Source organism: Phalacrocorax aristotelis, chromosome 11 (assembly GCF_949628215.1).
Source record: "Phalacrocorax aristotelis chromosome 11, bGulAri2.1, whole genome shotgun sequence".
Taxonomy (NCBI): Eukaryota; Metazoa; Chordata; class Aves; order Suliformes; family Phalacrocoracidae; genus Phalacrocorax; species Phalacrocorax aristotelis.
In genome coordinates, this window is record NC_134286.1 from 18364340 (window position 1) to 18377415 (window position 13076).

Genomic DNA, 13076 nt, shown 5'->3' on the forward strand with positions numbered 1-13076 from the left:
TCCCTACCCGAGCTGAATGGTGATGCCCCGAGAGCAATATGAAGAAGAATTTGCTCTATGACATGCTTTTTCTTACCTATGATTTTGCAGAATCCCTTTCTCCACGGCATTGAAACTACGTTGCAGAGTAAGGTAAAATAAACCCATTTCTGGCAAGTAGCCACCCTACCAAAAAGTTTAGCTTTTTATTTTAATTTTAATGTAAAAAATAAAATAATTCTATTTCTTCATTTGTCAACCCTCCTGCTGCAACCTATTTGCTAAAGGGTATTTGCATTTTTTAAAAGAAATTGAAAACCATCAAAACTCACCATTCCAGATTTAGTGAGACATTTTGTTACTGAGAAAAATGAGCAAAAATTTGAACATAAATACACAGCCACACTTTATATGGCCAGTAAAGCAATTATTTGTACAGCCTGAGATGCAGATCACAAGAAGAAGGCAGGGAGCAGACGTTGCACCTGGCACCATGTCCTGCACCTCAGAGATCTCTAATCTGGTTATTGATGCCCTAGGCAGTTGTTATATGTATCCAAGACGCAAGCAAATGTGCTTCAGGCAGCTTTAAGTTCCGTGAAGCATCGCTCCTGCCAGCTGGTACGTAGCAGTGGAGCAGAGAGTCAGTGCCTCCAGCTGGGGAGCACTGCTTGCTCTAGTGGGTTCCTGCTCATCTGCAGGACTGGCTCTCCTGCAAGAAGGGGTGCCAGGGCAGGAGCCAAGGGGCCCAGAAGCCTTATGATCTTAAGACAATTACTGGGCTAGTTTAAGCTTGGGTTTAGCACAACTAAGTCAGCTGGCCCTGCCCTGCTTTACATGAAACAATTATGTGTCTACGGGGCCAGAGAGTATACAAAGGCCTGTCTACCCCAGAACTGGGAACACTGAAGCTGAGGTTCCCCTCCCCTACTTTGCAAATACTTAGGGTGCAGTGACAGGTGAAATGGAACAAGGACACATTTTCCTGTTTTGACTCTAGTAATAAAATCCCCAAGTGCTCCTGTGACAGCAGCATTAGATTCCATCGTTTGTCCCTGTGAAATTTGATAAGAGCTACCCGACACATTGACCCCACATGCTTCATGTGTGGGACTACAAGATCACAGTCACCTGCTATTACTCAAAGCCTACTTAGAAATGAGGAACAAGCTCTTACCATTGTTACGCTGTGCATTTTACCTGCAATTTTCCAATTGCAAAGGACTGAGAAAAGGGCAGGGAGAAAATGAAGTGCAAGATTAACTGGATCCTGGTTATTAGCTTACACAGTCTATAATATAAATTTAGGATGTTACTTGAATGTCTTAAGGTTTTTTCAAGTACAGCTTTTCCCCCATTTTGAAGCTAATTAATTCAAGTGTTTATTAGCAAAGGCCAATCCCTTCCTTGTGCTGTCTCTAAGTGTGGCTCACTGACTGGTCAAAAGTACCATTTCTGTTTCTTCATATATCTTTTTTAGCACAAACTAGAGATGTGATAAGTGTCTTTTAGTCCAATTTCTTTTACACTGCTCTTGAAATAAGAACCGAAAAGCACTTTGAGGAACGTATTGAAATGCAGTAGCTTCACTACAATACTGCTGTTGTGTAATTACTTACTGTAATGCTCCTCCATGATTTGGAACAGACTTAGATGTAAAGAGAATATTTATTTTTTCCATTTACTAGTTCAAGCAAATCAGTCTGAATGCTAGACTAAAGAAAAGTACTCTAAACTTCTGATAAACTCCTTAGATGATGTATCTCAGAGTAGCAAGCAACTTTCTAAAGCGTTATGTATTCTTTATATAAGCCCCTCTACACATTCATATGCCATGTCCTGGAAAAAAAATCAAGTGTATGGTTTTGCATTTATATAGTACACCTTCAAATAATCATGTGAATGGAAGATCCACTCCATACTGTGCAGTCCAGAATTACCTGATTCATCTCGCATATACTGATATATAACCCTTGTACAGGAAACTAAATTATCTGTCTCCACAATGTGTAGAAAAGTGACAACATATGAAAACCTGGTGTCTACCTGAGTGATGTCCATTCCAGAGTCACAGCTCAATGGCTGGGTTGATGTGAGGCCGTTCGAACCTATTATTGTTGTGATCACGCCATTCTCATCAATTTTCCGAATCATGGTACCATCAACGAAGTAAATAAATCCATGCTTATCTACAGTGATACCTGGATGAAGGGAAAGGGTAAAAAAGAGTCTTAATACTGACATTATCTAGATTAAAAAAATATGAGCTTAAAACGCTTCATCTCCTCTTAGACTCTGAAAATCTGATTAAAAAAAAGTATGACTTTTTTTTTCTACCCATTGCTTATTTGAGGCTTATACAAATTGTATATGGAAAGATTACACCTGTATATCAGACTGCCTTTGACTTACAGAGAAAGAGGGAAGATATGAGGAAGAAACAGAACAAAACAGCAGAGGCTTTGCTCATAATGTAACTCTATATACAGAATTAGGGTCTTCTGTAACTTTGCTCCATGTCCATCACAGAATGGGACAAGACTAGCTTTTCTGAAAACTTATCTTACAGTTATTTTCTTCATTTTCACTTTCCTAATTCTCACACAGAGGCAAATATTTTTCATTACTGTACTGTCTGAATTATCAGAGCCTATGAGCAAGGAAGACGCACCCACAGAAAGCGAGAGGGACTTTTGTTACGATATGGGCTAGGCATACAAACGGTGCAGAGGAGGCTCTGCTTAGCAGGCAGAAGGAATATGTGTGCTGCAGAACGTATTGCACTGCAGGGTTGCCCAGGATGATGGTCATGTACTGGAACCAGCCTCATGACAGCAGCGGGCTTCTGCAGGAGCTAGCACAGTTCTCCCACTTCTGGATCTGCAATAGCTCTAGCACCACTGCACTGCACAGGAGAGAGGGACCCTGGAACAAATGCAAGGGCTATGCAAAGGAAAGGTCTTCTGTATTTCAGTGGGGAAACTGAGGAACAGAGGGCTTGCTATCTCCCACCAGCAGCGTGTGGTACAGCCATGTCACAACTCATGCCCGGCCCTGGCCTGCCCCAGTCTAACACTCTCCTCAGTTCTCCCTGCATTTGATTTGTTAGACTTCTCTGTATTGCATGAACTGTAAGATGCTTTTTCTCTGAAATATTGAAAATATAGCTAGAAAAGCATGTCTATTCATGTTAGGTTTGTGAAATCCTTTCTACTGAAACCGCTCAATTTCTTGCTTTAAACTCCTTCATAATTTCCCATTTAAAGTTGCATAACTTTGCAATTATAGCAGCTGCTGTGCATAGCCAAGCTATTTTAATAATGAATTTATGTTCTGCTACACAGAAATGAAAGGCAGAGGACTTGAACAGATGGTTTGGACAGTGGCTTATATGGTTCTTGATTTTTGTCCTCTGCATTTAGCACAACCGAAGGCTGCATGTACTCTTGAGTTTACAAAACACTTGTCTGCATGCCAGTTTAGGATCTCACACAGCTATTCCACATGCCACTAACAAAGACAAAAACCCAAAACAAACTGAATTCCCTTACCTCCCAGCTCCATTTCCTTATACTTAATTTAATTACTTTAAATATATAGGAGCAGCTGTAGCTGGGGGCAAGGGAGTATAAACAGTCTGGGGGGGGGGGGGGGGGGGCAGGACCAGGTAGCCCTGATGGGGAACATGCATCTCCCATGGGCCTGGGAGAAGGGGGGACAGTCTCCCCAGGCCCCTGAGTAAATCTGTACCTGGCAGCTGGAAATGCCTGGGGATTGAGTCTGAGTTATGTACATGTTCGAGTATAATACGCTTTCTCTTACAGTGTTAACACCCAGTGGCAGGGTCCCAAGACAAGCTGCCCATGACCATTTCTTTTTTAACAGAAAGCAGGAATAATGCCCACACCAGTTTTTCTATTGCAGCCATCAGGTCAGCGAGGGCTCGGCTCTCCCCTCTGCCAGAGGGTCTCCATCCCATACTCCAGCTGAGAGGGAGGCACCAAATGAGGCTGCGAAGGCCTAGCAGGGGGACAGGCTTTTGGATACACGCTGCCGTCATGTCCCCCACTGCCCAGTTCCCATCCAGAGATGCCTCTTCTCCGCAGGTGACAGTCAGGCACCTCACAAATGTCTGAGGGTATCATCACAAAAAAAAAAATAAATCCAAAGGCCACAGCAGTTAACTTTAGCATCTAGCGCTTCTACTACACCCAGCTTTCAGACTACCTACCAGCATAGTGCTGGTAGCTGAAATTAATTCTTTAAATGGTCAATTCAGCATATTCATCTGGCTGCGGACTGCCATTGGAAGAGGGGTATTCACTATCCTGCCACCTTCTTCACCCAGGACAAAAGGTGCCCACAGACTGCTGAAGCGCTGCAGGGTACAGGGTTAGGCTACATCACTTCCTTATGTGAAACAGCTGAATGCCCAGTTGTCCAGGACAGATGTCACCTGGGGATTGAAATCACCTGGGGGGGCTGGAGGGGTCAGCTGGGGGAAAATCTGGGAGGTTATAAAAAGGCTAAAGGAAAAGCAGACATCTTAGGTGCTAGCTCCTTGCTGGCCTGTGAGCTCACAGATTCATGCCTCCTTGGTACTGCTCCCTCAGAAGGTCTTTACTCTTTAATTAGAGACTAATGATGCTTTCAAAAACTACAGAATAACTGTCAGGCTCATGGCTGTTGTCTGCTTCTGAGAGGTTGAAGATTTGAAGGTGACCTACGGTAAAGAGTGCATCTAAGGAGCAAAAGGGCTTGTTTTGGTATCGGGAGGTCACCTGAGAGTTGCAGTTTTTGGGAAGGGATGGCACCTCTGTCTGTCTGTCATGCATGCTGAAGAGACTTTGTGCTGATTAGACCTGTGCACACAAAAGGCCAGAATTTGGGATGCCGGCGGGCTGGATCTGAGGGCCGCTGCCTCTCCAGGAACACAGCCTAGGTGTGTGAAGCAAACTGCAAATCTCTTTTGATACAACTAAGCTACTAAAACATATATCCTAAAACCCCAAGTGAAGCAAAAAGAAATCCAGCCTGGTTATTAATGACCATATAAACAATTAATATACAAATCTGATGAGGTTTTTCCAAATGTTGTTCTGAGGGAACACCCACAGCAGAAGCCAACGGAGCAAACCATGCTGAAAGGACTGCACCTTCTGTGGCGCAGCTAGAAGTCTGTGGAGGCTTTTACAACAATAGTTCCTGAAGGCCCAAGTCATGATCAGCAGTTTAGTTTGTACATGAATAAATTTTCTCCTCAGAAAATAGAAGGGCCGTGTTGATTCTACCACCACAGCCTGGGGACGCAGAGCAGGCGGGGCTGGGCTCTGAGGCACCTCCTGCTGCTCTTGGTGGGGTGCTCAGGGGTTCCTGCCCTCCTGCCTGGCCTCTGCCCTGCTCTGATCAGCTTTACGCTGGAAAGCTGAAGCATGCTAAGGAGTTAGTAGTACATGGAAAAGCTGATGGGAAAATGTTCTAGGGTTTCTTCTTCTGGGATGTGTGAAGGTTGGAGACAAAGTGTCTTCAGCCCCAGCCTCCCACTACTTTCTTGAGAGTTTCAAGACTCCTTTTGAGAAGAAAAAAGCCCCGCTGGACTGCTGTGGCAGGGAAGGCGTGAGGAGCAAGGACCACTGTATGAGATGGTTGTGGTGTGCACGCAGCTATGGTTGTTGGGGGTGGTTTTAACCTTACTGATACCCATTGTGGAGCAATATTGGGTGGGATTTGAATTGCTTTCCCATGTGGTTCACAAGCTCAAAGGAGAAACCTGATGTGGGTGGGAACTACAGCACATGTGCTATCTCTTAGTCTGCCTTTGCAGAGGGGTGGTGCTGCATGGTAAACAAGGAGCTATGCCTCTCACCTGGGTAGCGCAGCCCTGGATCAGATCCATGCCATGGCTAACACGAGGCCAGGATCTATCACTAGGGCAAGTGCATCTTCTGTTTTACGCAGTTTCCCTGTGAACAGATGGCTGTGTTGGCTGCAAACCATCCATTATATAAAAATCAAAAATTGTGCTGCAATGAAATAAAGCTACTTGGCTGTGCTGCTGAATGGATTTCAAGCACTGCCTATATAAGAAAACCAAAGATCCTTTAATGTTAATAGTGTACATTTTGCTCTCCAGCCACTGCAGAAAAGTGATCTATTGGCAAGGGAAGTACATATGGTAGCGTGATGGCATAAACAAGCCCATGTCTTCAGTATTGGTACTAAAGATAATAAATTCCTGGTACTTCCTAATAAGCCAGCTTCTTCAAGTACCAGCGTATATGTGTTCAACAACAAACTACTGCTTCCAGTGCTTACTCCCGTATACTAAACCAAGATTATCCATTTGAAAAAACTACTTATGCATTTAAGTCTTGTTGACAAATACCCTATATGAGGCATGCATTGGAAAACAAAATACAGTTTGTGCCTAAACTGTCCCAATTTATTATTAGAGTTGGATTCATTAATGTTCCTGTCACATCGTGCATGATGCTTCACATAATCTGTACTCCAAGAGCTTATTTTTAATCCTTTTCTGACGTACAGTGTAACGCAGAATCAAATCGCACACAGCACTTCAATTGTGCTTTAATCACCGAGGAACTCGGAGGAAACATGCACATGCTGAGTGTAATAAATTGCACTGAGTGCAAGTAGGAACACTGCTTGCTCCACGAGTGAGTAAAAAAGGTCATTTTTAGGTATCTTTTCTTTGCACAGAGATGTAGGTTCTTGGTCTGATTCTTTTTTTTTAAGGAACTATAGCAGTAAACTGTATGCTCAGCTGATGCTGTCTTCGGGCACAAATGCGACCTATTGCACCTTACCTTGCTTAGATATGAGATTCCTCATTAAACACTGAGTAAGGACAAGTTTATTTTGTCCAACGATTTAGTCTTGTTCTTTGACTCAGGGCTGAGCACAATCTGTTTTTCTGAGTAACCTGTTTGTACTGAAGGACTGATTTTAGTCATGTTTAGTCACTGGGATTGTCTTACATATGACTAGATTTTGTACCTGAATGTAAAAGACACTCTTGAACATCTATCTCCAGTAGATTTATGCACAGACATCTTGGAACAATATTTGTAACACTTAGAGGTCTCTTAATTGGAACATTTAAATTCTGTTAACTAACATTAAAAATGAACTGCTGCTAGTGCAATCACACATGGCTACTAAGTATCATCACTAGAAAGACTCTGAAGAAAAAGTTTTGCTTTTTATAACCATTTTCTGCACAAAATAGTACTTAGTAGATGGGCCGAGTACAAGCATGGTAAACACAGAAGGCTGACTATAACCTCCCGTTATATGATTTTGGTTAAAGGGTTATTTCCCTTGACGGATCTGCCTTAGTGCACATACGTACACGGTTACAAATGCAAATAACACTTTGAAAGCAAACTGGTCTCTTTTGTGGGTAGTTCTCATTGGTATAAATTCAAAATACTTATGATTATTATACATATGACCTTTCAGTCTAGAAATCTTGGTATTTCAACATTAGAGGATCTAAGCTAAGCTTAAAGTGCTAAAAATATGGATTAAAAGTCATACTGTAAATTCCCGGTTAAGATATTTTCTTTTCGTTTTTCCACCCACACTTGCATTAAGAGACTGTTTTTGGGAACAAATCCTTTTCGAACACATCAATTAACAGCAGCTAGAGCTATATGTTGCCCACTTCTGGAAATTGTACTTTACACTTTTTGGTCAGCTAAAAACTCTGCAAATGAGCATTTTACGTTGAAAACTTCTAATTAAAATTCTGAGGAATTTGTAAAAGAACATCTAAAACTACTGGTGAGGACTGATAAAAGAGAATGCTACCTTCTGCTGAAGAAAAACTGTATTTAGAAGGAACTTGCAATTCTCATAAAACTTTTAATGGGAAGAAGTGAATCAAATTGGTTAATTACCATTTTATGGTTGGTAAAAGGGCAAATTACATGCCATCCATTTCTAAACTTCTAAATGTCTCCGGTGCTTTTAATTAAAGCTGCCATCTAGAAACTACTAAAGCAATTTTATGCAATTAGTTATTTATAGGTTACCATAATACACCACTCAAAATATGATTCAAGTGATTTGCAGTCTGTTGCTTTGTGATCTTTGTCATCTTCACTTCATTACTGTCTCACTACTAGTGGCAAAATATTCAGCAGTTCTTTGTCAGCTGGAACACGACTTCAGTACTTGCACTTGAGTGTTGCTCTCTCTAGATGCGTAACAGTAGTGCTGGAGCAAACAGCATTTTTAACTAATGACTGTGAATAATGAAAATGCCCTGCTTCCAGCCTAAGCCATGATGACTGGGGTCATACTTACTGCTGGCAATGGTTAGCAGAAAAGTGAATAACTTATGCTTTCAGATGAAGCTTGGATGAAATTTAGGACAACATGTTGTCCAAAAAGTTTACCTTAAATGTTCTACAACATTCCCAGGCTTCTGAAATCATAGGTAGCTAAGACTACCAAAGAGAAAAACACGGGATAAGTTTTGCTGAATCAAAAATGGCACGAGAGGAATTTTTTGCTGGTTCTATGATGCATGCGTGACAATGATTTGAGGCTACAAATCACCTTGGTTTGCCTACTTCTTACTTTATATATTGCTAATGAAATGTCTCACCACATTCTGCTTTGCTTTTTAAATTGTATGGAAGCGTTGAAAAGGTCTCAGGAATTTACAGAGTAGCAAAGATTGCTGAATAAGTAGTATTGATCATTACTTATGGCAAGGGGGTCTTGCTTTCACAAAAGGCTGTATTAGGAATTTGGTCTGCATCCTACTGAAGGTAACAGAAATCTTTTATCTGAGCAGGAGCAGGCCCTAAATGGGCTACTGTCATTTGACAAATGTAAAGGTTTAATCTGAGCAGTTGTTCTTACAGCTTTATTTACTTTAGAAAGCATTGCTGCAGATGGCGAGCTACAAGACTGATTATTTCACGATGTAAGCTACTGGGGTGAACACATTTTCAAGACCGTGGTGTTTTTTTTTTTTTTTAACTAGTATTTTCTTAGTAATTTCAAGCAAAATTAATAAAACTACACTGCAGAACCAATTTTTAATTTAAGCTTTCATTTGTGTTGCTAGTTCATGGCTCTGGGTCTGAGTGAAAAAGGTTCTTTGCTTACAGCTGCGTATAAGGTATTTTTTTATGTGTGGGATTTAGAACTTACTCCGACCTTCTACATTTCCCTGGTGCTTATTCTGAGGTCGCTGCATCTGTAGTGAGGTCACTGCACTGCATTCAAGTCCTCTGTACTCAGATTGTAGTTTTTAATTTCTTGAGGCACTGACCGTACACGCAGCTTGCACAGACACTGTGTGCATCTATCTTCTAGTTCTAGAGGCTGGTCTGGACCCAGGACTCAAAAAACAAGCCCTGCAGAACCTCAGATGCTTAAACCTTTGGATTTAGTGCTCGGGCTTCCAAAAGTTGTAAATCACTTCTGATGCTTAAGGTTTAATCATTGCAAGGACTGAACTGTTTTCACAAAAGTTACTTAGTTTGCGTTTCCACCACCGCTGTCCTGTGTGAATGCTCTGAGGCTGTCACAAATACAAGGTAATTGAAATCAGATGTTAATCTAAAACACTTTTCTTAGTATACTGACTGGGAGACACTGTAGCTCAGCAAAAATGTGGTAACTTGATTGATTGTCTCAGCCTCTCACTGCCTCTGTCAATTAAACTGTCAGTCAAATCCATTTACGTGCCTAAAGCCCACTGATTTCAGAAGGGCAGGGTAGGTAAGTGTTTAATGCCTTTGATCCAGGCATTGGCTTTGCAGTGCTAAGTAGAACAACTCCCAGGTATTTCTGTTAATTTTAGTGCTTCTTACTGCTCCAATACTCAATGACTAATCTAGTGAAAATCAGGGCATTATCCCTTAGTGCCTTATTATAAATACTAATCCAGGTTGTTTAAATGATAGCGTTGGTGACTAGATGTGCCATAAATACTTTTTATCAAAAAAATCCCCAAACCCACCAAACAGAATTCCCCACCCCAAAATTAAAACCTGTTACTTGGTAAAGTTCAAGTGATTGGAATTCAGTCAAGGATTAATATCTTGTGTAGTTACTTCTTCATTTTCAATATCTTCTTGTGTAATAAATGTGTTCGGCTTGTCACAGATCTTATTTTATGTCCCCACCTTGTATCATTTCACATTCTGCTTAAGTACTTGGTCATCTATTACATGACTCATTAGTCTGAGATCTCTACAGAATTAAAGAAAGTTGCAGTAAAAATAATATATTGAAGTTCAAATTTCAACTACATCACCCATGCATGTTTAAAAGCATCTTTCAAAGTCAGCTCAACACACAATAGTGCAAGATTAATGTTCACTAAGCCCCGTCTCTAGTCGTTTACAGAGAAGTGGGAACAGGCTGAACAAAGCTATCCGTGTTTGTTACCTGCAAAAGACAAGTTCTGGAGAGCAGATCAAATCATAACTGATTAGTGTGACTTCATGATGTTTTCCTGTCTGGCATTTAATTCCTGGTCACTAGGCAAAGGCAGCCTTGCCAAATAAACAAACGGAGAAGTAAAATTTGATGAAGACTTAAATCACTAAATAATAACCTAGGGCTCTTCCCAAAACCTACCTGTTTGTCCACTGACATAGAAAAATCACTGTCTTCAAAAAAGTTAAAACAGCATTTGAAGCAACTTTCATTCAGAAAAATAAATAAGAAAGATTATTTGAATTTCCACTTATTAATATACTTCTGAGGATGTTACTATAGAGGATTAAGTTTCACAGGTGTTACACAGTAGGTATTTCTTATCGATTTTGCAGACGGATAAACTGAGACATATACATAAGCCCTTATTCAGAGTCACAAGCAGCCGGTAGCAAAAATGAGAATACAACTTTTGAGCTGTAATTTACCAAGGTCAGACGGCCACTAAACAGCGTTCTTTCTCAGGTATTACCTTGCTACCAAGTGAGAGGTAAATTTATTTTTCATTTCTAACAGGCAAAAAATGAATCGTCAGGACAAGAGTAAGAAGGCAAATGGGAAAAAAAAAAAGGCTAAAAATGTTTCTCTATCAGCCTAAATAAATGCTAATCTTGCCTGGTCATTGAATAATGCAAACGATTATATTTAATAATATCTTGGCAATTACTCTGTCTTCAGCTGCATTGTCAGGTATCTGGTTTTGCACTCTAAAAACCTCAGAGGCGAGAAATTAGAAGCAATTTATTTCTGTGGTCAAATATATAACATCTTGTTCCTTTGTGTTCAAGTATTTATAAATGCGGATAAGACGTTGTTGAGCCTGTGGACTCACCAAAATTTTTGTCAGTACTGCCTGCCTCCTAGAAAAAACATTTTTGTGTATACTGTTTGAATGTTGTTTCAGTAGAAATGTTAACATCATCTGACTTGACAATTATTCCAATGACAAGCAAAATAAGTGATCCAAAAGAATCTCTAAAACTGTATTTAAGTATGTGAGACTTCTAGGTTTCTTAATAAATAATCTGTGGGTACCAGGCAGGTACTTCCTACTACTTTCCAAGGTTATGCAACCTCAGTTAGAGGAAAACAAGAACTTTTACTTATAAGGCCATTATGATAATACACAGCTAATTGTTCATACTGTGCTGGTGACTACAGGTTGACGCTGCACAAAACAGGAATGTTTGTAGTTCCTTGAGACTGAAATCCAAAACCCCAAACGTAACAAATCTGACAATTTCAAACTGATGTAATTTAGAGTAGATGAATAAATCAAAAGCAGCTGGGGGCCACCACCTGAATTTGCCAATATATGAGCCATTGTCTGCTAGCAGTTAATTTTTTAAATATTTGTTGGCTGCCCCAGAACTTATGAATTGTACTTTTATTTCCGTTAATTTCTCTATGACTAGAACCTTCTGTTAAGGAAGCCAGCTGTGCATGGGTATTTTAAAAATAAATAGCATGTTACAAATTTTTACCAACATACTTCCCCAATAAGAAAATATGACGGAGCAACTAATTATATTGTAATTAGATATAATAAATTGTAATCAGCAATAAAACATTGATCATTTTGCCTCTAAAGGATCTGAAAACCTTTGTTTTCTACTATTTTTAGAATTGATTCATTACATTAATTAGCTGCCTGAAGATTAACATTTATTTGTACTTACCTCACGCTTACCTTCTACCATTAAAGACACGTTAAAGTCACTTACAATGGGTCTCTTGCTAAGCCTTAAACCAGCATCATTTGCTTGTCTTAGAGACATTTCTGCCTGGATATACATTCTAGTTTCCTGCTGATATACAGCCTTTCTATATTAGCTCATGAAAAATAACCAAAACCCTTCCTTAGAGCTAGTCATTAGGAGGGAGCGGTCTGCTAAGGGGGAGTGGGCTGGAAGCCCACTCAGGGCTCTGCCATGGGAGCTGCTGAGTACCCTTTGTTCCAGGGATTTCCGTGGGAGTTGAGGGTGACCAGCTGCTTTAGAGCATCAAATCCAGAGGCTTTATCACAGTTCTAATGCACACTGCAAGGGCATCGGTGGGGATCCAAGGCTTCACGTGCATTTGCCTGTGACAATGTAGGATGTACTCTGACAGGAAGGCTGCAGCGAAATGCTTATGTCATGTGCAGTAGGTGAGATGCTCGTATTTTGCAAAGTGCATTTAATGAGGAAAGACAAACTAGAGTTCTAAACAAACTCGATTTTGTTGGCTGTCTGATTTGAACAGCCCTGACTTAATGTGTATGAGTAAGCTCCATTAACATTACAAGAATCACCTGAATGCATAAAATATAGAATCTGACTTTGCAACCATATTATTTGCTTAAAAGTTAAATATAATTAAATGCTGCCACCTTGCAATAGAAAGGTAACAAACGATGAGTGTTGCCCCACAAGGAAAGAGTATTTCAGAGGATGCTAGCTGGAGCCTGCTGCTCATGCTACCCCCTCATAAAAGTTGTATTAAAAAACATGAGTAAGTTTTCTGAAATGATTTGGCTTGCTTACAGTTGGTTAAATCACCACCTCAGACCCATTTTTGTACATCCAGTTGCGTCTGAGTTTCTAAATAACAGAAGGAAATGACAGATGACC

At 40.4% G+C, this 13076-nt stretch overlaps 1 protein-coding gene across 1 annotated transcript in view; it reads right to left on the minus strand.

Annotated features, from left to right (window-relative positions):
- Nucleotides 1–13076, minus strand: part of TENM1 (teneurin transmembrane protein 1) — a 256403-nt gene that overhangs the window by 47263 nt on the left and 196064 nt on the right. Inside the window, exon 21 of the mRNA XM_075107184.1 lies at nt 2026–2180. Within this exon, the coding sequence (XP_074963285.1) occupies nt 2026–2180 (155 nt within the window). The remainder of the gene's footprint in view (nt 1–2025; nt 2181–13076) is intronic.